The sequence below is a fragment of the Astatotilapia calliptera genome, chromosome 3, assembly GCF_900246225.1.
Source record: "Astatotilapia calliptera chromosome 3, fAstCal1.2, whole genome shotgun sequence".
Taxonomy (NCBI): domain Eukaryota; kingdom Metazoa; phylum Chordata; class Actinopteri; order Cichliformes; family Cichlidae; genus Astatotilapia; species Astatotilapia calliptera.
The window spans coordinates 12,247,868-12,273,661 of NC_039304.1; the positions used below are offsets into that span (position 1 = coordinate 12,247,868).

The 25,794-nt window shown below is 38.3% G+C and overlaps 1 protein-coding gene and 2 long non-coding RNA genes across 3 annotated transcripts; 2 read left to right on the forward strand and 1 right to left on the reverse strand.

The window, feature by feature from the left end:
• Positions 1–668: 668 nt before the first annotated feature.
• LOC113012202 (uncharacterized) lies at positions 669–1,661 on the reverse strand. Its single transcript, XR_003270663.1, has 3 exons — positions 1,629–1,661; positions 1,351–1,463; positions 669–965 (listed from the first exon to the last, which is right to left on the reverse strand). It is a non-coding gene; the product is annotated as an uncharacterized LOC113012202 (long non-coding RNA).
• A 6,685-nt stretch (positions 1,662–8,346) lies between these two features.
• Positions 8,347–14,829, forward strand: LOC113012711 (probable serine/threonine-protein kinase irlB). The gene is made up of 4 exons (XM_026153010.1): positions 8,347–8,685; positions 12,293–14,249; positions 14,355–14,527; positions 14,605–14,829. The coding sequence occupies exons 2-4, from the start codon at positions 12,311–12,313 to the stop codon at positions 14,827–14,829; spliced, it is 2,337 nt and encodes a 778-aa protein (XP_026008795.1). The 5' UTR covers positions 8,347–8,685; positions 12,293–12,310.
• A 579-nt stretch (positions 14,830–15,408) lies between these two features.
• On the forward strand, positions 15,409–16,899 carry LOC113018637 (uncharacterized). Its single transcript, XR_003271830.1, has 2 exons — positions 15,409–15,771; positions 15,947–16,899. It is a non-coding gene; the product is annotated as an uncharacterized LOC113018637 (long non-coding RNA).
• Positions 16,900–25,794: the final 8,895 nt, after the last annotated feature.

Consider the following 25,794-nt stretch of genomic DNA (forward strand, 5'->3'; position numbering starts at 1 on the left):
AATACATAGAAAAAGCAGATCTGACAAGTTATGGAATGTTTCAATGATTATTATCTTGTTAGTATCATGTTTCTGTAAGCAGACAGGGAGAACTGTGTGGTGCCTACTTATATTTGTTTTCTTTTGGTACAGTACGACTCAGTAACTCTCAACTTGCTATACTAGTTACATACTTGTAATTCTTTCAGTTTAAGGGAAGAAAGAAAATAATATATACTAGGCTTTTATAAAGCATGTCTGCTATATGCATTCAAATGATAGAAGATGAGGAAAGAGTAAAAAAAAAAGTACACACAGAGCAGTTAGTGTGATATGATTTATTTTAACTAGGACAATTATTTAGGGCCAGCCCTCATTGTTGTTGTTGAGAATTTCAAGTTAAATAGAAGGGGGAAAATAACAGACGATCCAAGACACAAACACAAGGGAACACAGTAAGATAACAATATGTGAATACAAGTTTCTATTTTGTTTTTTTAACACAAGTTAGTAAAAAGTAGTTTTTTCTAAGTTTGAGTTTAATACCACCTGGATTACCAGTCTAATATGCAAACTGCAAAAATGGCTGCTTCCCAATGAGAACGGCATAGATAACATATGGCTGTCATTTCTCTTACAGAAAACCACTCAGTCCATTCATATTTAATAATTCTTATTCTTATTATTTGTTTCATATTATTATTTATTTTAAAGACATTATACAGTAAGTTTTAAAGTTTATTCCATTGACTTTTAGGATGATTTTCATGTTTTCCACTTTAGTTTCCCCATTTTCACCATTTTTCTTCTTCCTCTCCGCCTATTGTGATGCTGGTTCTCACAATAAAGCGTCTGAAACTATTTACTATGTCCATCATTACAGGAAAATCATCAAAAAATGATGATGTCTTTATTAGTTCTTCCAAAGATTGAAAAAACTGTAGTTTTTCATCAAGTTCACTTGCTTGTTTCTTCTTGTATTCTGCCTGAAGAAGAAAACAACATTTATTTTTAGAAAAAGTCTAATTTACCTCTACAGTCAGACCGAGTCACAGTTCTCTTAGTGTGCACTGTATCACATCACTGCAAATGCACTGATACGCAGTTGTTGTTTCCTGCATCACCAAATTTGACTGATAACATGCAATAGACATGAAACTGACCAAACGAACTCCCGTCCGGCTGCTTTTGCTTTTTCTGATTTCCTAAGTTGATCTAAGAAACGCTTCTGAATTTTTTGAAATTTGCAAAAACAGGATGCGTCAGTTCAAACTGTGATTTGCTTATAATGACTTACATAATGTCTGTAGTTTTACATTTGCAAATAAGTACCTTCAGCAACAATTAATTCAGCAGTGACTTTGTTCTTACTTTTGTCAGTGAATTTGTGACATAAACCAGGGACAGCAGAAAGATGAGGATTAAAACGTTGGTGTTTCTGACACCAGCCAGTCCTCTGCTTCTGAACGCTGCTGCTGCCATCACTGTGGAAATAAAAATAGCTTTTGAGCTTGAGAGAAAATGAAAGAAAATAAAAGAAATGAACAAATAAAGAATCAAATCTATGTTTCCTCTTGTTATGTTATTAATATATTATAGAAAATCTCTTAAGTATAAACCATCATATGGTGTAGTTTTGCTGATCTTACCTGTCTGCTGAAAGGACAAAGAGCTGTTTCACTGTACAGGTGTAGACTGAAAACACAAGGGAATCACACGCTACATACTTAATGTTGTCCTGGTGTAATTTCCCTCTGGTCTGTGAGCTGCTCTTTCACTTTCATTTCACAGGTGTGATATGATCTACTTTACAGGAACTGAGGCCCATCCCTATGACTTTAAACAGTCCAAGAACATTCCACATATTTAAGCTTTATCAAGATCCATGGCAGCAGGTGGCAGAAAAAAAACTCTGTTTTTAGGACACTGGAACAGCATATAGAAATGAAGCAGAAGTCAATCCAGTGTTAGAGCCAGCACCAAGTTTGTTAAATATGCCACCAGTCCATAGTCCAGTTTTGTAATAATTCAAATTTTAGATTTTTAATTTAATATTCATTTAATATTTTTCAGATAATAAGTAGTATATCTTAACAATAATATGGACATTACAGAGGACTGAGCAATATACGCAATAAACTGTTGTCTTTTCCACTTTTTGGTCATTTTTTCTTGCTGAGCCTAAGCAAGCACATGCCTGTAAGTAGTTGCTATCCTTTGTTTTAAGCTTTCCCGCAATAATTTTGTGTAAGAGTTCAGAGTTTTGTGTGAAAAACGGCTGCGATGCTAACACGTTAGCCCGTCTAGGGGATTTCTTATGTAACGTTAGCATGAAGCCAACCGCTAATTACTTGGAGCAAATTAATCAGTGAAGGTGTCAGGATATGTTGATGTGTGATGTAAATGGTAGCATGGCTCAGTGGTAGCATGGTAGCATGGCCCAAGCATGGCTCAGTGTTTGATATTGAGTAAAAAGTCAATTACAGCTGTTCTACTTTTGTGTAAATTTCACAATGTTCAAGATATAGGGGTAATGATAACAGTTTTATTAAGTTTTTATTCACATTAAAATGTTTTTTTACCATATAATCCATTAATAACTGTCAACTAGTTAAACACAAAATTTCCATGATTTGTATTGATTTGTATTTACATCAGAGCTCTCTTATAAAAAGTTCAGTGAAGCTGCTGAATATCATTATGTCAGGTTCATTTTAAACATGACTTACTATTGTGTGTAATGTGTGAGTGTATAAAACGTTTATACAGTCATTGGTTGCAACATAGATCAGATGGTGTTGCCACCATGAGGTGAAAAGAGAAATTACACTTTAATAATTCTGTTTATGGTGGTGAGCCATGAATTATAAATTTTAAGGTAGGAGTGAAGGGCCTGACCTGGAACCGTGTTTGGCTGCCTGGCTGGACTTTGGTGTAAGACAATGTTTAGTCCACATTGAGTCATGAGTTGTATATATTCTGGACAAACCCATCGATGCCATCACTCTTATAAAAGAAAAAGAAAAAACCCAGAACATAAAGTAAAACTAAAGATTTAAGAAGGAATTTTGCACTGTGACTCTTTCTTGTTTTGTTTAAGAAGCTCACTTTCCAAACCCTGGTCAATGATGCACTCAGAGATTAAACCGCTTTTATTTGTAGTTGACTCGGACGACATCTTCCAAAGATCCAAAGAACGCCAAAGTCCCGACCATTTAGTTCTACATTTCTACAACCATACAGTTTTTTTTTCTAGTCAATGGTATTGTAAACTTGTAAAACATATAAATTACACATATTTAATAAACATTATTTCATATTCATAAAACTAAACGCAAAGTAAACTGCAGATTGATTCTTTCCTGTGTAAATAAATGTATAAAACTGTGACTGTAGGACGTGTCCCTTCATTATTTTCAGATTAATGTTAAAAATACAAAGCGACAAGTGAAACCTAGTTTTTTTGTTTGTTTGTTTTTTGCACTTTAAATGTGTGTGAACTAAATGTTAAAATAATATCAAATATAAACTACATTTTCAGTGTAATTTGATTTTAAATTGTTATTTAATTTAAATGTTTGTCTTATTATTCCATAACAGTGCGATGTAAACGGTGACATATTTAATGATGGACTTTGTCCTTTATTATAAAACTAACTTTGTGTCTTCTTCACTTCTGCTGTTTGCAGGCTGTTTGTGGACATCAAATTGAGCCGCTTCAGAAACGACAGCTGGCACAAAAGCTCCGTCCAGCTGCCTTTAAAGACACGGTTGCTGCGTCTCATCCAGAGTTTGACGATGACGATCAGAAAGTAAGCAGCTGTCTTTTTGCACTACGCAGCACACTCATCTCTGCTTTAGTTTGTACATTTGCACCTGGACCTGTGTTTTGTTCTGTGTGTGTCTGTGTGCAGGATGCCCACGAGTTCCTCGTCTGTGCTCTGGACGTGCTCCAGTGTGAGTTCTCTAAGCTGCTGGCAGAAGCAGCTGCCTTGGACAAGCCTTACATCTGTCCAGTTAGAGCTCACAATGGCTTCAAGATATTGAGCACAAAGAGCTGCAACAGGTAGGAACAAAGTAAACGTTAAGTGTTTTCATGATGCTGGTGATATTTCTTCACTGTGAGTCTGTAATCTTTGAAATGATGTGATGTGTTGTATGTGGTTTGCAGTTCTTTGGGCGGGAGGACTACCTCCACCTCTCCCTGGACCTGGTACATCGAGGCTCAGTGAGACTCCATTCTGTGAGCAGCCTTCCACAAATATGTAATTCATCTGTGAAAGAGTTCAACTCGAATGCACCTGTTCCTCTTGCTCCCTGCTGCAGTTGCTCATAGTTGGACTCATAGTTGGACTCATAGTTGGACTATGAGTGCCAGTGTGGAGCTAAGAAGATCGAAGAGGAGCTGTCGTTCTTGAACCTCAGATCGGTCCCCAAAGGCCTCAAACCACCACGGTTCAGTCGGTGTCGGGCTAACAGTTTCTTTCATGTCATGTCCTCCTATTGTGTGAAGTTGCACTGGGTTGGGACTGGTTGTGTGTGTCACATTTGCGGTGAGCCAATGGCTGTAATGGGGTTGGATGAATTGGAGGCAGGTGTAATGGACTGCACTGATACACTAGTCAACTTATAGCCCACACTACAAACACTGCTGTGTTATTTTGTCTCTCTGTGCAGGTATGTAATGTGATGAAACCTCGGATGACCTGATATGTTTGGGATGGGTGGGTTGTGCGCTGTGAATTATATAGTGAATCGTGTTATTTTGTCTCTCTGTGCAGGCCAGGGCCTGTAATATGCCACAGCCTAAAGACAGCTGAGTTGCAGAGGCCAGTGATCACTGGCTATCTACTTACGGGGTGGTGGGTCTCAGAGGACAACTGCTACCCCTGTGGAAGTGAACAACGTGTGGAGTGCAACTGGCTTTGTGGCATAGCTGGCTCTGGCCTTGGACTGTGTGTTTTTACTTTGTACACAAATAGGACACTGGACTGTTTTATCTTTTATTTTTTGATCATTGTGTTAATACATTACCTTTAAGAATTTTACTGTTGACTGTCATGTTTTTGCCCACGGTCAGACCTAGAATCGTTTTGTGAGTGTGTTACAGACCTGTTAGCCATGTAGACAAATTGGTGAGCATCAAAGGTGGGAGGGATGAAAATTGCTATCAATATTACTGATTATTCATCTATGATCAATGGCGTGTCCAGTGGGGTGGCCTGGGGGGGCACAGGCCCCCCCCCCCCCCCCTCAACCAGACTGGCCACCCCAGGTGCCACCCCGAAGATAAAACAATAAAATCTAATGAAATATCAAATGCACGATTATGGTTTCACAGTGAAGCTCAGATATCCGAGTGTAAGTGAATGCAGCATCGGCTTCTGCACTATGCGCATCATGTTAGCAAAGGTAGGAGAGCCAAGCACGAAAGACAGCACGGCAGAAAACATTTTTTCGGCGAAAGATTAACAAGTTAACATAGCTGGACTAGCCATCGGACGTTTGCATGGTGGGCTGATGACTTATTTATGAGAGGTGGTGGATTGGCCAGATGCTGGCCGATGTGTAAAAATAACTCAGTTGTTTGGTGGTGGCTATGGCGGAGCTTCCACAAAGGCAACAGGTGGATGAGGGAGGGAAGGTGAGGCAGGAGGAGGAGAGACCCGAGGCGGCCGCCAGTCCGACTGTCAGGTGAACTGAACTTCAGGTAAGAAGTTATGACCTGCAGTCTATCTGGGTCAGATATAAACCAAGTTTAGGTGCAGTTTATTTTCGCTGTGCTGACTTTTTACAGTCAGTTACAATACCTCATACTGCGTGAGCTAGCATGAGACTTTATACAGCTGTTCGGTTGCTATGATGTTACTGATAGTGAACTTTATTTTATTCATAAGGTTAGTTAGTAGAGTTGCCAACAGCTCCTTAAAAACATGGGATGGTCCCTCATTCAGAGAAAATATTACGCGTTTCGTATTGAGCTGAGAAGAGACGCAGTTTGTCCCGGACTTCAGCTAGGATGGAAAAAGACACAAAGCTGGAGTTATTCTGTCTTTACAGCTGCCTCTTCTATTGCTACTTCAATCATGAAACTGATCAATGATCAGCTGATCGTCTCTCTTGTTTGTTTATCACTCACTTTGCGCCAGAAAGAGGAAACCAGCAGATGTCGCGCTAAACAACAACAGCACGTTTAAGCTTGATCAGCTGTTGTTAGAATTTATTTAATATTAATTTCTAGTATCAGCTGTTTGCTGGAGCCACAGCTGTAAAGCTGCTGGTCATGATGTCGGTTTGGATATGTGGTGAGAGGGACACATGAAGATGAAACCAGGAGACGTCCTTACTGAATCATCAGAGCTGTGATGGAGAAACAGGTTTACCCTTTAGGTGACATGAATGAGTTGAAGGGAAGTTATGAACTGTTTCTGAGAGACAAATAACACCAGGATCCTTTTTTTATGTAGCTGACAGCTGGTAACTGTGCAGGGGCGGATCTAGCAAAGTGTTTCCAGGGGGCCAGGTAGGGCATTAACAGGGAGAGGGGGGCACAAAGAAATACTTTTCTTTTTTTATTCTCATTTAAAATATCCAGCTTTTATTAACTTTTATAATTATCTAAATCTTGCGAACAAAGTTTTTATCTGACGTAAAATGTATAGAAATCATACATATACCAAAAAGACAGCGTACATCACTGTCACAACAGCATTTGTTTTCATTCAAAGTCTTTATGGCTTTAATACCTGGTGGGCCGGTCTGTAGTCAAAATGCCCAAGTTTTTGTCCCAGTCCAGCCCTGCAGGTTAATACTGGCAGTGTCACCATGCCAGCTGACTGTATTTCATCATCAGCCAGTGTTGTTCTTTATCAATATTACCAAAGTTTACCATAAGGCAGCATATAAAGTATTTACTTGCTTTCAGGTTTTATTCAAATGTTAGTCTTTTCATTTGTTTCCCCACTTTTTTCCTGTTTCAAAATCAAACACCAGTTTGTGAGAAGATTATCTTCTTTTTTTTTAACAGGCATTGGTTTTGCATTGGCTAATTTGCCAGTTGTTTGTTAAAAATGTTCGTATTTTAATATTCAAAAATGTTTTTGCCCAAAACATATGTGCACTACATGTCAGTAAAAATACTATGCAAATATTGATGTCCTTGAATGCTGAGTAAACACTGACTGATTGTATCTCTTGTACTTTATCAACGCAGTATCTAAAAACTTTGCACCGTAGTGGTTAAAATCTCATTCTAATAAGAGTTAAAAGTGCATTCGGTTATTAGGTTTATAGGATTATTGAATTATGGTTAACAGTTGGTAGAATTGTTTTTAACATTATCTGCCAATTACATCTGCCACCCTTCTCCAAATCTGTGCCCCTACCTGGCCCCCCCAACAAAATTTTTCTAGACACGCCACTGTCTATGATGTTATCGTGTGTGCGTGTGTGTGAGAGAGAGAGAGAGAGAGAGAGAGAGAGAACAAGAGTGAAAAGTAGATTCAAATTCAAATTTTATTTGTCACACACACAGAACCATACACAGTATGACATGGGGGTGAAATGCTTGTAGCTGTACAATGCCCGACCATTAAATGACATTACATAGAATATGAGAAGCTGTGTTTGCTCCAGCATAACATGACAGTAAAGGCATAAAAATTGTTTCTCAATGGCATATAACAGGAACATAATGCAGTTGTTACACCTATTTCCTGACATTTCCTGTTGTTTATCCGCTGGTCTCCTCTTTCTAGCGCAAAGTTGGCGATAAACAAACAAGAAAGACGGGACTTGCGGCAGAAAAGCTGATCATTGATCAGTTTCATGTTTGAAGTAATAACAGGAGAGGGAGGGGAGAGAATGAGAGAAGTAGATGCAACTGCGTAGCAAAAACACTGAATAACTCCAGCTTTGTGTCTATTTGCTGAAGCTGAAGTACGGGACAAATCGCTTCCTTTTCACCTCAGTATGGAACTCAGATGGCCAGTCCAGCTGTGGCTCAATATATCAGTTGTTAAGCTTAACGTGGAAATACTATGCAAACATTCAGGGATGAACTTACACACTTGCTTTACTTCTCTGGGATAGTTTTCGCCGAGATGAAATGCCGCGGTTAGGAAGCATGTAGCGAGGCTCCAAATGCTCCACCAGACCGCCACAGGTCTTGGAGACAACAGCCGCTCTATCACGTGACACATACTGCTCCGACGCGCCGAGCTGGGTTACGCCAATTAGCGCGTTTTGTGAGGTGATTTTGTGATCGGATTACATATTTTATTTCTCTCAGATATCCGATCCAGTAATTTAGGTCAGTATCGGACCGATACCAATACGTAATATCGGATCGGTCCATCTCTAGTACTAAGTCACCATAAGAAGTGTTTCTGAACTAAAACAGCCCAGTGCGCGCTCCTGACGCAGGGCAAACCAATTCTGTCGGGGATAGACAAAATTCCAAGGATCCCCTGAAGTAGACTGTGATCTGTAAGCCGCCAAAAAAACACGAAGACATCCCACAAACCTGAGATGGACTCGACTCACCTCCCAGCAATACATTTCTCTGGCCTGAATCGGTCCAACAACTTTGGAATGTATTCCCGGAAATGGGAGAAACCGGAAGAGACAGCGTGGCACAGTGAAGAAAGTGCAGTAACCTGACAGGTGTGGGCCTCATCAGAACAACAGACACCGCTCTTAGAAACTGTAAGTAAATTTTCTGACAATCCTCCACCAGTTATCTTAAAACTTCATCGTAAAATAATCTTTTTGCTTTCTTTATGAAATCACCCATGTGAAAGCGTGCGCTTTGAGCCCTCTTCGGAATATTTTTAACTCTTTGGTCACACCCTATGTTCATTGGCGTCGAGGGTTGCGTTTTGTTGCGGAGATTCCAAAAATATCTTCATATCAGCCATAATATCAGCTGGTCAGAGTTACTCAGGAAAAGAGCTTCACCGCTGCCCTTCCTTTTCCACAGTGTGGGAGTCACAGTATGGGCCAATCTATTCACAATTGTAAGAGTTCCTGCTTTGTCCAACTCGTGCACTGATGATTAGCTAAAACGCCATGACTGGGCGCAGTCGCTGGAGTTAAAGTGAGTGCTTTAGGTACATACATAGGCTGTGTAATAACTCGTAGTCTATATGTCCGCATCAAAGGTTTTTTTTGTTTATTTGTTTTTTACTAAATTCCACCAGTGATTACTCTGGCTGGTAGAAAGAGTTTGGTTACCAAACCATCCCAAATAAAGTCATAAAAAATTAGTCTGCATAAATGAAATATAAATTGACCCTGATAAAACAAAACAAATGGTTTAATGCACATTTATAGGAGATCTACACAGGCCTACATACCGATTTATTCAAAATTAGCTGGCAGAAAGTGACAAATATTATTGTATAACATTGTATTGTATCTTTATTTCAGACATATACAGAAAAAAAACAATATATACACAAGTACACATACTTGCATTTACAAATACGAATATATATGTAAATACACACACGTGTGTGCTCAGATAAAACAAAAAAATAAAATAAAAAAATAAAACAGAGTCTAAATGACATGAACTCATAAACTAAGTGTTTAGTTTATGAGATGAATCATCGTCAATTTGCAAATTCTGACATTTTGATGGTTTGGAGGAAGTAATTACTGAAGCTAACTGAGAAAGATCAATTGAAGAAAAAGAGTCCAAATAAATAATTATCAATGGTGCTGAAAGTAGCTATGCATAATGTTACGTTGGTGAGATTTTTATAGGCAATTTTTTTTCTCTAATGGTTAAAATTGTAAATGGCCTGTATTTGTAAAGTGCTTTTCTAGTCCCTAAGGACCCCAAAGTGCTTTACACATCCAGTCATCCACCCATTCACACACACATTTACACACTAGCTACATTGTAGCCACAGCCACACTGGGGCGCACTGACAGAGGCGAGGCTGCCGGACACTGGCGCCACCGAGCCCTCTGACCACCACCAGTAGGCAACGGGTGAAGTGTCTTGCCCAAGGACACGACGACCGAGACTGTCCAAGCCGGGGCTCGAACCGGCAACCTTCCGATTACAAGGCGAACTCCCAACTCTTGAACCACGATCGCCCGTGTATTTATTGTCTTTATTTGTAAGTCATTACTAGTTAATGTTAAAGTAATAGTTGGCTCTACAGAACTCTGACTGTTTGTCAGTCTCGCACAGTGGTGAAAAGAAACTGCAGGTTGTTCTTATTTTCTTCAGTCAGTGATGAACAGTAAGATGTTCTAGCTTTACAGAGGGCTTTTTTAAAAATAAAGCTGCAAACTATTTCTCCAGGCTAGATGATGACACCATTTCCTCTGCAGCTAACAAGTTATCTGCTTTAAGGTGCACATTTAAACATTATACAAGAGAGTCAAGTATTTTGGTTTTGAGTCTTCTTTGTCAGAAGAGCTACAGTAGCCAGAGTTGTATGGAAGAAGTAAAATTATTAACAAGATGATCGAGCTCTGTGGGAATTGTGTTACTCTGCACTATGTTAGTACAAGGCATTAAAGAAGATAACAGTGGGTGAATTACAACCTTAAATTTAGTTACAGCACTTTACTGTAATGAAAATCTATTTCCTGCTGTGTAATCCATTATTGTAAATGGAAACGATGAGACAAAAGAGAGCAGTACATTAAAACACTGACAGCTGCAGAGGTTTTGTCTCTATTGAACATCAAACAAGAAGTGTTGATCTGAAATCTGGTCAGAATGAATCCAAGTGCACCTTTCAGCCATTAATCTGGTTGGACTGTCACACTGACAGCGTAGCATAGGTGGGCTAACATCCAATCTGAGTGCAGATAACAAAGTGTGTACAGTAGTTGTAGTGCTGACCATCCTCGTCCACATCACAGAAAGGCGTGTGATGATGATAATAATAATAATAATAATAATAACAGCAGCAAGAACATTAGACAAACATTTTAATGTTGGTGAAATTACAGACACAATGATTTCCTGTTTATCTGTAGCGGGTCATGAAAGGCAAATCTATGACACATCTGTTTAACCAACACATTGAATCTAAAACATCGGAGACTGCCACTGCAACCATAAACAAGACATACGATAATTTATTAATTAGCTTGTCTTGTTTTCTTTATAACTCTTCTTCAATTGTACTGCTGCAGCCCTCACTGTTCAAACCTTTACTTTATTCTCTGTAATGCATAGAATAAAACTGTAGATAAACACACATGTTACTAATTAAAATAATAAGTTTTCTTTGGGTAAAGAAATTTTATTAACATGATTAGAACACCAGTAGAAACAGTGGGCTCTGTATGCTTGATTGAGAAAACCACACCGATGTTATTGTTTAATCACAGCAACAAAAATGTTGTGATATATGCGAGCTGGGTCATCATCAACCATCTCTGAGCTACATAAAAATGTTATGGTAGAAAATGGGAACATTATAATGATTGCTGTGAAATATAAGCTTGATATGTCAAATACCTTTGAAGATGCATTTATTTTAAAAATGGTCTGTTGACACACTTTCAGACCTTTCTTTTAAACATTTAACTCTGTGGCAATGTTTGGACATGTACATCTTTCTATAAAAATAAACCAGGATCTGTAATTTGGAACATATACGTCAAAAAATGTCTACATTTTTCCTAATTATAACATGGAGAAAACGTTGGCTTGAGCAAGTTGTACCACAAAAACAAAAATATCAGTAAATTATCCTTCTAACTTTTAGAATATTTTGTGCTCTGCCATCTTCGAATTTATGGTCCAAAGTTTGAATATACAGTATACAATGACTGCTGTTAATTTTGTCTTTGTACATATCTTTAAAAAAAAAAAAAAAAAAAAGGCCCACCAAACCACTTTCAAGACATTTTTATTCCACTTTGTAATTTGAGCAAACATTTGATCATGACTGTCTCAAAAACTACGAAAGAAAAATGCAGAAATATTCATATTCTACATATTTGCTTAATTCAGTTTGAAAGTAAAATGAAAGTAGCGTTTTCTTCATTTTGTGCCAAAAGTGTCTTACTTACTGGGATACGTTTATGGCTAGATGTAACACAAGCAAAAGTAATGAAATTGATGAATTCTAATTTAGAGTGTTGGTGTTTGCAAGTGAATATTATTTTATGCATGAATCTTCCAGCGTGGTAGCCAATTATTCACTTCTAAAAACTTTTGCAAAGTTTTAATATTGTTTAAACTCAAACTTTATTAATTTTCTTTTTGCTTTTCTAAGAATTAAACTTTAACCAAATTTTGAATACTTGGCTAATTTCAGTAATTTTTCTTTCACAGGTAATCTGAAGGAAAACTATGAATATTTTCACTCAAGTACATCTGGCAGCCCCCTTACCAACAGAAACACATCCTATAATCCAGTGTATAACTATCAATGACCTCAAAGAGCTCAAGAAATTACTGAAGGACAATAATGTTAATGGAGTTTACTCCTGTATAGAGTGTAGTGATTGGATAATCCCATTGATTGCTGCTGTTGTAAATAAAAACAAAAATATATGTTCTTACCTTTTGCATCAGGGTGCAGACCCAAATATACCTTCTCAACACTGCTGGACACCTTTGCATTATGTCACACGCTCCAATGCACCACCTGATTTTGTGGATCTGTTGCTTGTGGCAAAAGCTAATCCAGATGGATGGAGTCCTCCTCTGCAACAACAACATTTCACACCACTGCAACATGCAGCTATTGAAAACAGGGAGGATATTGTGAAAAGACTCATCTCTGCTGGTGCTCTGGTGACACTGCCGCCCATTAATGTGCTCATTAATGATCCTCAGTGGCTTATTGACAGTAAAAAAATATCTGAGATGATTAATCACCTTGCATCAAATGGAGATGAAGTGTGTTTCCAAATCAAACATTTTTTGGATGTGGAAATTGCTGTTGCTGAAAAAACACCTGACAAAGTGTTTAAAGTGTTTAGCAGTCAGATGCTGTTAGAGGATCCTCGGCTCCATCTGACCATGATTGAACTCCTTTTTACTGTTACTGGGAGAGGAAAAGATAAATATAGTCAGATGTGTATTAAATGGCTAAAGAAAACTGGAAATGTGAATACTTACATTGCAGGAGCAGCCAGTCGCTTTCCAAACATCCCTAAGACACATGTAGGGAGGGCAGTTGAAAGTTTAAATCCAGTCTTCTGCACAATGGATGAAATAACAAATGAGCATGCAGTAGCTATAGTTCAACAACTACTGAAACTGCTTTCCCTAAAAGAGAGACCTGACATCTGTGAATCAGTGCTACAAACACTGTATGTGATAACACAGAAAACAAAAGGCACAAAGGACTGGCACGTCAACTTTTTAGAGAACTTATGCAGAAGAGTTGCCCCTTTTGTAAATGAGCAACACTCCACTAAGATCAGGATTTACACGTACGCTATATTCGCAAACCTGGTGTCAGTTGAACAGACAGCAAATATTTTAAAATCAGTGGGCATAACTTCAGTGCCCGAGGACATACTGACATCTGTAGAAATGGAAATGGATGACAGGCTGAAAAAGGTGGTGAGAAGTCTGAAAGAATATCTGAGCAAACAAAACTCAGAATGTGAGGGAAACACAGCCTCAACTTTAGGGAGGAAGAAGAAAAGGAAGAAGAAAAAGAAGGAAAAGACAGAAGACCCAAATGATGAAGTTTCCACTGCAGCAACTGAACCAACAACAAAAGTTTCTGTTGTAGAATCAACTTCAAATGTGAAGCCTTCTGAATACAGCACCATTGAAAAATCAGAAAAACAAAACTGGCTTTCAATCAGCAACAGGTGGAAGGAGAAACTGGAGAAACTTGCTGGCACAGATGAAAGTAAAATATCCAGAATCAGAAGCATTATTTATGTGAATGATGCAGAATTCAGAATAGCGAAGGGAAGTGATGGTACTGAAGTCTTCTTGGGGCTGAGAGAGGACGGCACAGAAGTTGTCATCAAGAGAATGTCTAAGAGCAACTATGAAGTGCTGAAGAACGAAGAAGGAATCCTACGTCTCCCTGAACTCGATCATCCTTATATCGTACGATATGTTGATGCCGCAGAGGACGAGAACTTTGGATATCTTTGTCTGCAACTTTGTGAATACACCTTGGAAGAATATATCAAGAATGAACATGACCCACTGATGCTAAAGAAACTTGTCAAACAAATTCTTGAAAGTCTAAAGGTGCTTCACTGCGGAAATCATAAAATTCTTCACCGAGATCTCAAACCCCAGAACGTTTTGATTGGTGAGACATGTTTGAAATTCAGGGGAAAACAAAAAAATAAACATGTGTCAGGTAAATATAAATTAATGATTTATTTTCATGTTTTGTACTTTATTCCTCCTGCAGATGTTACTGGGAGGGCAAGATTAGCCGATTTTGGCATAAGCAGACGCTTACTCAAAGGCCAAACAACTTTACGTACATGCAGGGCAGGAACCAGATACTGGATGGCCCGAGAGACTTTAGCAGAAGAAGCGGAAGAATCTGTCATATCATACAAGTCAAGCACTGACATCCAGGTAATACAGGTCCATTAAACTTGATTAACTGAAAGATGCCTTGGTAAAAATACCTAAACTGATGTGTTATTATTAAGGTGGCAGGCATGCTGATTTATTATATCCTCTCTGGAGGCCACCATCCATTTGGCAAATCCTTTAAATGTGAGTCAAACATTTATGACGGGAAGTACAGTTTGGATAATGTTCAAGATGTGGTGGCAAAGGATCTCATCAAGTTGATGATCAATAAAGATTCAAATGAAAGACCCACTATAAAAGAATGCTTGGACCATCCCTTCTTCTGGAATTCGAAACAGTAAGGAAGTCATGCTGTAACAGAATCTGTGATTTCTGGTTTCACTTTAGTAAAGCAAGAATAGATTTGCTCATGAGAGCCTAAACTGGGGGGGGGATTTTCAGTCTGTTACTTGGCTTAATCCATGGGAAATGAGGTCAAACTGTCTTGTACTCAGACAGGCACGTTAACATTGGCAGCAAATACTAAATTTTTGGGTGGCTGTAGCGCAGGTGGCAGAGCAGGTCAGCCACTAATCAGAAGGTCGGTGGTTCGATCCCAGGTTGCTTCCTGGCTGCATGCCAAATATCCTTGGGCAAGATAGTAACCCCATGTTTGCCTACTGGTGGTGGCGCCTGTGTCCGGCAGCCTCGCATCTGTCAGTGCGCCCCAGGGCAGCTGTGGCTACAATGTAGCTTGCTATCGCCAGTGTGTGAATGTGTGTGTGAATGGGTGAATGACTGAATGTAGTGTAAAGCGCTTTGGGGTCCTTAAGGACTAGAAAAGCACTATACAAATGCAGGCCATTTAAATTTGTTTCCTACATTTTTGTTCTTGTCATTTTAAGCAAGACTCTTTTGTGCTGCTCCTATTATTATTCAAGATATACCTCATAGTGTTTTGTTGTTATTGTACTCATAAAGCATAATTTCAACTTTTTTTCCAGGCAGTTTCAATATTTGAGAGAGACCGGCAACAGGGAGGAGGTGGCAAACTGTCGAAATGCTGATGAAAAGCTGATTGGTTCACTAGAAGCATATGCTAATGGATCCTTCAAACTGTGGAAAAATAAGGTGACTTACAGATGAGAGGTCAAACTTATGTATTCCTAAAGTCCAGTTCATGACCACCATGTTTTGTTGTTACAGTTTCCTGAAGAGCTGGTTCGGAAGATGGATGGCAGAAAGCCGTACCCTGAAAACACACTGGGATTACTGCGCTTTATACGCAATTTCAATGAGCATGAGTAAGTTAAACTAAATGAAAAGTGATGTAATTCATGAACACACATATTTATATGTGTATATATGTTAATTTCTTGTAACTATATGAACAAATCACAAATATTTCTGATACTATGACAGATTTGGAAGCTTACTTCTCTTGTTACTACTCATTAATAAAACTTTCCTTGTTCACAGGCTCAAGAATTTTCCTCACATTGACGTATTGGTGTTATTTCCTGATCTCTTTGGGTGTGTTTACAAGTTTAACAAGGATAAAGGCTGGAATTTAGAAGGAAAGAAGGAAATGTTTCAAAAAGAAGAAACAAAGGACATTTGTACCGCCTTTACAATGATGTCTACAAGTACGGACGACCCTCTGAGTTTCCCAGTTCAGGAATCTCAATAGTGACTTTAAACAAAGTTGAATTCAGTAAGGACGAAGGCTGTCATTAAGGCCTGTACAGCATAACAACCATTCAGAGAAAATGTATATAAGCAAATACTAGAAGTACAGATGTAAATGAAAGCTTTGAAGGATATTTTGTTCAAGCGTGTATATATAAGCACACCACAGAAACCAAACTAGCAAATCAAAATGTGTTCTGCACAATAAGCCAAAGTTTTGCACCTGTTGTTCATTGTGACCACTTTCCAAATCCTGATAGAAGGAGAGATGGTATTTTAAGGGACCTACTAGTACTAGATGTCAGTAATGTTATTTGTATGGTTTTATATTTAGTAGTTAATTTAAAATGTGCTATTATGGTGGCTGTATTTGCAAATGTTAGTGATAAAAATCTTTTTGAACCAAAAGAAATGGTAACACTGGCAGTACTTAAGGATAAGTTCTCCCAATTCAGTTTTTTTTTAATTACATACAGACAGACATTTTTTCAGTTTTATTCCAAATAGGAAAATGATTAACCTACTTTTTCAATACATTTTAGTTTTGTTGTTCAAAAATACATGCTTAAGTATGCATTTTGATTTTTGAAAACTTATATGTATCCTGTCAACTGTATACTAGAACTATGTACTATGCCAACTTTTCTGTACATGTATTTTGAATTAAAAGTGAATGTCATTACAAATTTACCAAATATATTAGAATTTGTATGTTTTATTAAAGATTTTTTTTCTCATTTTCATATTGTAAATTACTTGGAGCAAATTAATCAGTGAAGGTGTCAGGATATGTTGATGTGTGATGTAAATGGTAGCATGGCCCAAGCATGGCTCAGTGTTTGATATTGAGTAAAAAGTCAATTACAGCTGTTCTACTTTTGTGTAAATTTCACAATGTTCAAGATATAGGGGTAATGATAACAGTTTTATTAAGTTTTTATTCACATTAAAATGTTTTTTACCATATAATTCATTAATAACTGTCAACTAGTTAAACACAAAATTTCCATGATTTGTATTGATTTGTATTTACATCAGAGCTCTCTTATAAAAAGTTCAGTGAAGCTGCTGAATATCATTATGTCAGGTTCATTTTAAACATGACTTACTATTGTGTGTAATGTGTGAGTGTATAAAACGTTGGTTGCAACATAGATCAGATGGTGTTGCCACCATGAGGTGAAAAGAGAAATTACACTTTAATAATTCTGTTTATGGTGGTGAGCCATGAATTATAAATTTTAAGGTAGGAGTGAAGGGCCTGACCTGGAACCGTGTTTGGCTGCCTGGCTGGACTTTGGTGTAAGACAATGTTTAGTCCACATTGAGTCATGAGTTGTATATATTCTGGACAAACCCATCGATGCCATCACTCTTATAAAAGAAAAAGAAAAAAACCCCAGAACATAAAGTAAAACTAAAGATTTAAGAAGGAATTTTGCACTGTGACTCTTTCTTGTTTTGTTTAAGAAGCTCACTTTCCAAACCCTGGTCAATGATGCACTCAGAGATTAAACCGCTTTTATTTGTAGTTGACTCGGACGACATCTTCCAAAGATCCAAAGAACGCCAAAGTCCCGACCATTTAGTTCTACATTTCTACAACCATACACAGTTTTTTTTCTAGTGAATGGTATTGTAAACTTGTAAAACATATAAATTACACATATTTAATAAACATTATCTCATATTCATAAAACTAAACACAAAGTAAACTGCAGATTGATTCTTTCCTGTGTAAATAAATGTATAAAACTGTGACTGTAGGACGTGTCCCTTCATTATTTTCAGATTAATGTTAAAAATACAAAGCGACAAGTGAAACCTAGTTTTTTTGTTTGTTTGTTTTTTGCACTTTAAATGTGTGTGAACTAAATGTTAAAATAATATCAAATATAAACTACATTTTCAGTGTAATTTGATTTTAAATTGTTATTTAATTTAAATGTTTGTCTTATTATTCCATAACAGTGCGATGTAAACGGTAATATATTTAATGATGGACTTTGTCCTTTATTATAAAACTAACTTTGTGTCTTCTTCACTTCTGCTGTTTGCAGGCTGTTTGTGGACATCAAATTGAGCCGCTTCAGAAACGACAGCTGGCACAAAAGCTCCGTCCTGACTGCCTTTAATAAAGACACGGTTGCTGCGTCTCATCCAGAGTTTGACGATGACGATCAGAAAGTAAGCAGCTGTGTTTTTGCACTACGCAGCACACTCATCTCTGCTATAGTTTGTACATTTGCACCTGGACCTGTGTTTTGTTCTGTGTGTGTCTGTGTGCAGGATGCCCACGAGTTCCTCGTCTGTGCTCTGGACGTGCTCCAGTGTGAGTTCTCTAAGCTGCAGACAGAAGCAGCTGCCTTGGACAAACCTTCCATCTGTCCAGTTAGAGCTCACATTGGCTTCAAGATGTTGAGCACAAAGAGCTGCAAAAAGTAGGAACACAGTAAACTTTGAATGTTTTCATGATGCTGCTGATATTTCTTCACTGTGAGTCTGTAATCTTTGAAATGATGTGATGTGTTGTATGTGGTTTGCAGTTCTTTGGGCGGGAGGACTACCTCCACCTCTCCCTGGACCTGGTACATCGAGGCTCAGTGAGACTCCATTCTGTGAGCAGCCTTCCACAAATATGTAATTCATCTGTGAAAGAGTTCAACTCTAATGTACCTGTTCCTCCTGCTCCCTGCTGCAGTTGCTCATAGTTGGACTCATAGTTGGACTATGAGTGCCAGTGTGGAGCTAAGAAGATCGAAGAGGAGCTGTCGTTCTTGAACCTCAGATCGGTCCCCAAAGGCCTCAAACCACCACGGTTCAGTCGGTGTCGGGCTAACAGTTTCTTTCATGTCATGTCCTCCTATTGTGTGAAGTTGCACTGGGTTGGGACTGGTTGTTGTTTTATCAAAATGTTCATGTTTTTGCTTCAGATTGCCTATGAAAGAGAAAGCACTGACATTAACCAAGGTAGACAGCAGTCCCCCCACCAACAGAAACAATTAATTTCTAAACAATTAATTTAAATAATAAATGAATGCTTCTTTTCTTATGTCTAATTTTTACTTTTTGAACTCATGAAGCATATTTATCTTTTTTGTATTTTAGTTTCTTTGGGGCTTTTTTGTTTCTTTGTTTTTTGCAATATAAAGGTCACTAATATATTTAGTGACATACTTTCTTCCGTTATTGTAAAGGAGGGTTTTTTCCAAGTTCCACTAGCTCCAGTATTTGTTTCAAAATTAATTCTAACATTCAACATGTTAGAATGTAGGATTTTTTTTCCACTTCTTGACTTTTTGACCTGATGAATATCAGCTCCTTAATTACAATGGGAAAGATGAGTTTGCCACATACTTTGTGTCCACATACCTGGTGGTCTTTTGTTTGATGGTTCCACAGTGCCTCCCTCTGGCAGTGATGAAGTACTACACCCCCCTGCTCTTTCCATTACAGGGAATGTCTAGAAAGCACAAACCTTTAATTATCATAGCTGACATCATAAACTGTAGTTATCCTTCCTTCCTTTCCTTCTTCCTTCCTCTTAAGCACTTACGGGTTGCTGGAGAGGGGGCTGAAGACTATGCCAGCTGTCACGAGGTAAAAGATTTGCAGATTCCCACTGCTTCTAACTTCTATTGAACTCCTAGAGCTAACGTCCGTAGAACCTTCGGTGTATGCGTTATTTATATTCTAAATGTTGTTGTGGACGTGTTTTCAATGCCAAACTTAGATTCATTTTGGACATTGTTTTTATACTGATTCTACATGTAAAGGCTCTGTAGTCACATGTTTTCAGAAGGTAGAGGGCATGTTTTCTGCACAGACACAGTTATGTGCGAAGGAATGCACAGTGATCAGCCAACATCTCCAAAATGGTGAGCTGGTGAGATAAAACAAAAGTGAGCAGCTGTATGGTGGATTTCGAGCAGAAATGTCCCCAGCTTCTCACAGTCAGTTTGTATGCGCAAACTGTAAGACCACCAAGCAGACCACCTGCTACTGATTACAACCACATTCACTTCTTTTTTAAACTCTGCTTTTTTAAACTTATAAAACACATTCCTATCCTTTTAAATTGACTTCATTTTTTTCTAAATATTGTAACTGTTATTATTTCAGATTTAAACATGGATTTCAATGTTTTTAATATTTCAAGACATTTTAATATATTAGTTTATTACACGTGCTCTCCTCTCAGGACATTACGTTTGCGATTGGGTTCATCAGATCACCGAAAAATACGACGTCACAGACAGCTGGCTCACGTACGATGACGAGTTTGTGCCAGGCCACGTGTGAGTCTGTGTGTGAGCAGCGGCAGAGAACTGCTTACCTGGTATTCTATGAGAAACAGGTGACGTCTCCCAGCAAACAGTCAGCATGTCTGCGCAAATACTTAGTGTAACTTGTAGAAAAACACTCACACTCAGTTTATTTGTATTTTCTTTGCAGCACTAAAAAGGCTGCAGAGTCTGGACTCAGATCTGCAGCAACACTTTTATTGTTTTATTATTATTATTATTAGTAGTAGTAGTAATGGTTTGGTTTTTATTATTATTGTTAATATCATTAGTAGTAGTAGTATTAGTAATAGTTATATTATTATTATTATTATTATTATTATTATCATAATCAAATTATTACACACGTCACTTGTTCGTATAGAAAGGCCAAAGCCTTGATGCTTTTTTAATTGTGGAGCTTCAGGTGAATAAACACTACAAACATGTATTTGTTCTTTTAATCTTCTTGATGACAAAGTTAGGATTTCGTTTAAGGAATGGCTGATTGCAGATTCCTGTTAGAAAATAACTGTGTTGCATTTGTGCAGTGGTTACAGTGGTGGCACTTACGGGACTCTGTAGGCTGCTGTGGTGACAAATTTCTTTATTTTATGTACTGATCACATGTCTTAACAATATTACCTCTTTGGTGCATAACTGGGATATCATGGGATAGCATCGCGTGTGTCATTTGTTATTTTTCATATAGTGAGGCATTGTAAGTCAGACTGACACATGCAGGAGCCTAGGGGACTAGGCAGACAGCGAGACCTCTCTCTGATCCCTAGAAGAAGGAAGAGGCCTCTCTTGGAGAACTGGGAATGTGATTATCATGAGTGACAGTTAAATAGAGGATAACTTTGTCTCTGGGTGAGGGGGTTTAAGGATGAGCTGAACTGAAAGTATAGATTCACATCCTGTGTTGATGAATTCTCTTTGTCTGTGAGTTGGGTCGAGGCATTTACAAGACATGAGCGGACCGCGGTTGTTTTCAGAGACCATTTCGGTGAATAACCTGAGTGCTCTCTCGACTGCAGTGTTAATAAACTCCACCTCAAAAACGCTCACCAGGTGTTTGCAGTTTATTTGAAACCACCACAATGATGTGCACCAGTTTTTCGGGGTCCTTTAGGTGCAAATGCTGCTGTAAATGTGACACCATCACAGAAAAAGTTTATTAAATCAGAAGAAGAAAGAGAACTCTAACATGATGGCTGCACACCAGCTAGACCATTATAATAAGATCACATCACATGAGGAACTTCAACATGATATATATAAAATGCAGCAGGAGCCCTGCCAGCTAACGTTATGGTTACATTGATGTGTTTATAATTTCTTTTTCTCTCTTAGCTTTTCAGCTCCACATTTTTGCCACTTCTTCCACACTAAACTCTTTTCTACAAGGTCACGGCCACCTCTCAGATCAGTAACCTGCAAATCAAGCAGCTTCTCCCCACCAGTTTCAACCAGTCGGATAGATGCATATTCTCGTATGAAACTATGAAGAGCTAAAAGAGGACACCCGTCTTGAAGCTGGCCGCAACTGATTGCTCGCAGACTGCAGTTTCCTGAATAAATGGGGGTACATGTACATGCTAAGTTTTAAACATTATTTTTGATCATTTTGATCAATCCTTTAATAAATTATAATAATAAACAAAGAGTTTCAACTGGTGATTCCTCAAGGTGGATAAACAAACATGATAGCAAGCACATCACCAAATTTCTACTTCCATATTCTGGATTGTGGTCTCCAATAAAGCTAGGTAAATCATTTTTAAGTAGACAGTATTTTTTAGCAAAATGTTCTTGCACATGTCTGTATTATGCTAATCTTTCAAATCTAAAGATGACCTTGGACGACATGGCACCGGGAAACCGTATTGTCAGTACCAAAACAAATACAATGTCTTAAAAAATTATCAAGAGACAAGTAAGACATTTTTTTCTTAGTAAGTTTACATAAGGGTTTATTAAATATCCACATTAAAGTATTTCATACTTTGTTTTTCAAAATATTACTGAGAATAATAACACCCAGGGGATAATGGAGAAGAGCCAGTGGGATATGAAACACATCCCTGTAGGTTCTGGAAAGGTCACCACACTGGATGACTTTGTTGTCCAGTATGAGATCACTCACACTGCTCTGCTGAAAGAGTATGAAGACTGTAAAAGAACCCTTGAAAGAAAAGTTTGCCAAATGAATGACTGATGTCCATCAAGTTTGTGTAGTTTCAAAGTGGAAAATTCATCATGAAGTCTTCTCTTCTGTTTACGTCATTCTCTACTTTTTCGCCCATTCTTTTCTCTTTTTGTGCCCCCCGAATTCTTCTGCTTTCTTCTCTTATCTTTCAGAAATCTGGCCTTCAACCCCTGTCTGCTCCAGCAAACCAACCACATGGCAAAGGATTGTATCATCCCCCCATTGTCACATAACACTGAGTGAAAACCTCACAGAACAAAACTACAAAAACAGGTCAGATCATTTGACTTGGTGGGGCATAACCCACGCAAGGCTGTGTTCTCAGCAACCTACTGTACACCCTGCACACCTTTGACGGTGAGTGAAGGAGGTGTACAGTCAAAGGTTATGCTGGGGCCACTACTAAGAACAGGAAGGCTGCGCAAAGAGTAATTAACACCATCCAAAAAAGTCATTGGCTGCCCCGTGCCAACCCTGGAGGCCATCGCCAGGTTCTCTTGTGTCATTTTGTCAGGAAAACCAGGCCCCTCGCAGGTGACCTCTTGCGCACCACGCACCACCTGTTTGATCTGCTACACTCTGGCCAATCACTCAGGTCAACCAGGTCCCACACCTCCAAACACACTAAAAGCTTCTTCCCCTGGGCCATTCACACTGTTAACAAACACTATTCCCCCTCCTTAGCCCAGCCCTGCCCACCCACTTCACCAAACTAAGCCATGGTCACACACGGACTTATATTTTATTCATGCACAGTCAGTGTGGAGCACCCACAATTTTGTTGTACAAGTACAATGACAATAAAGGGCTATTGTATTAAAATGTATAGAATAGTATTGTATTCTATTTGTTCTTTTTAAAGTTTTAAGCTATACTTAATACTTTATAAATAGCTGTAAAATATTCAGCTTAGCCCAGAGTGGAATCAAACAAAGTTCCATATTGGGATTTGTGTTTTGCTTATTGTGCAGACAGCTCATCCAAAAATTGTTAATGAAGGAAAATATTGGGATGGCACCACTGTATTGATTTGTGCATCAGTGTTTAACTGTTGTTTTGGGTTTGTCCTTTGTTTGTTTTTTTAATAGATACAATGTGACACATGTAAAAGGTGGTACCACGAACAGACCCTTGACATGAATAACAATGACCTTGTAAAAACAAAGGAAGAAGTATGGAAGTTTGTCCTGTGCTGTTAAACCTCAATCATGTGTGAAGTTTACATCCTTAACTTTGAAGATGTGCTCTTTTGTATCCTCCAACAAACGACTTTAAACAGCATGGCACATTCTAGGGCGTTAACTGTACTGCACATTTACATGACATGTGCATTTAGCCTTTGTGTACCTTTATTGTTATCAACACTGTCCTTTTGGGACAAAATTAGATAAAGTTTTGAAAGGTTTGTGTCTTGACTCTTTTAAGACAACAGTAATATTTTGGGAAATTGTGATTGCCAAAATCAGACTGACTTTATATTGACATGGTATCCCTGTGAGGGTGTATACTGTCGATATAGACTGCAATTTTCCTGTGGAAACAGAAACTTTCCTTTTAAGAGCATTCTGAAGTTATTGAAAGAGTAGTTCAAAATGAAAATTCAGAGGGCTTTTACTTTGAAATCCAAAAGAAGCCCCCCTTGATAATGACGGGGTACTACTAGAGTATGAGGGTGTGTCAACTGGATCTAATGTTAGAGTGTGAAAACAAGACTTAATGATATTTGTTATTATGCACTTAACCTGTCTGTTAACGTTAAAGCTAAATTCACTTGATGTTGGCTTTTATTTTGAAATCAGATTTCAAAGGCTTTTATTTTGCAATCAGGTTTCGACGTGGTGGAGGCTGGCAAAACTACTTCTCGAAATTTCAGTATTAAGTCACCATAAGAACTAAAAATCTAGAACGAGGGATACTGTTTGTTCATCATGATTTTGCAAATATTCCAACCAACAATGGTGATACAAGATCACAGGTGAAATTGGATGATGACTTGTTGGTTCATGACTGTATGTGAAGCACATGTGTGACTGCATGTATTTGGATTGTCTCACTGTTATTCATCAGGTGACAGAGGCAGCTCTGCCATGTTGTAGCTCAGAGGTGAAGAGGCGAGATCACAGGTGACTGACTGATGATTTGGTGCTATAGATTAACTAGTATTTATTATCATGACAGTTGTTAGCCTGCTGATGTAAATTGTTTCATTAGTGTATATTTGACAAAGAATCTGAATTGACACATCTCACTTTTTATATGGCACGAATCAATGTGTTATTTTATCAGGTGGCAATATGTCCTAGTGCAGTCAGAGGGGAAGAGCCAGGGCCAAAGGTGAGGCACATCAAGCACAGAATAATAATTGTAATCTGAGGATAAAACGCAGGTACTGAGGCTGAAAGAAGCTTCAGTGCTCTCAGAAGACTAAAAAGATGGCTAAGGTTAACAATGACTCAAATGAGATTAAACAATGCTGCTGTATGTCCACCAGGAAAGACTGGACAGTATAGATGTAAAACCAATATGCCAGCAGTTTATCTCAGTTAACGAGAGGAGAAGGCATGCATTTGGCTCCTTCACATAGTGGACATTGAGTTGTTGTGTGGGACACCAGTAGTCCATGTCTGTTGCTGTAACAGTAGTTCATGTTTAGAATAAAAAAAAATCCCAGCTCACTGATCTGATAGAGGGCAGTAGTGCCTAAAATGTTGCATAATTTTGCTGAGAGATCTTTTACTTTGTGGTAATCTTAGATAGGGATGGGTATCGAAAACCGGTTCTTGTTGAGAACCGGTTCCCACTGTTTCAATTCCTTGGAATTGTTTGCCATTTTTGCAAACGATTCCCTTATCGATTCCAGTCGCCCCGAATGACGTCACCACGTTGCGGAGCGTCATTTACCTGGCAGGAAACACGGCGCCTAAGCGGCTCAAACACTCAAAAGTTTGGTTATACTTTACGAGAACAGATGACAACAGGGCAACTTGCAATACTTGCAAAGTAGATCTTTAATTTAAGGGAGGAAACACTACGAATATGCAAAAGCATTTGCTCACAAAACACGCGATGACCTTAAATGAATGTCGTGTTTTTAATTCCGCTCCGGACTCGTGAATCTTAACCCAGCAGCAGCGGTAACGTTT

Bases quoted from the DNA above. Each gene is read 5' to 3' on its own strand.
- LOC113012711 (XM_026153010.1), top strand. From the start codon at position 12,311: ATGAATATTTTCACTCAAGTACATCTGGCAGCCCCCTTACCAACAGAA. The intron at 14,250-14,354 runs GTGAGACATGTT...TTCCTCCTGCAG, and splicing joins ACCCCAGAACGTTTTGATTG to ATGTTACTGGGAGGGCAAGA. The intron at 14,528-14,604 runs GTAATACAGGTC...GTTATTATTAAG, and splicing joins AGTCAAGCACTGACATCCAG to GTGGCAGGCATGCTGATTTA.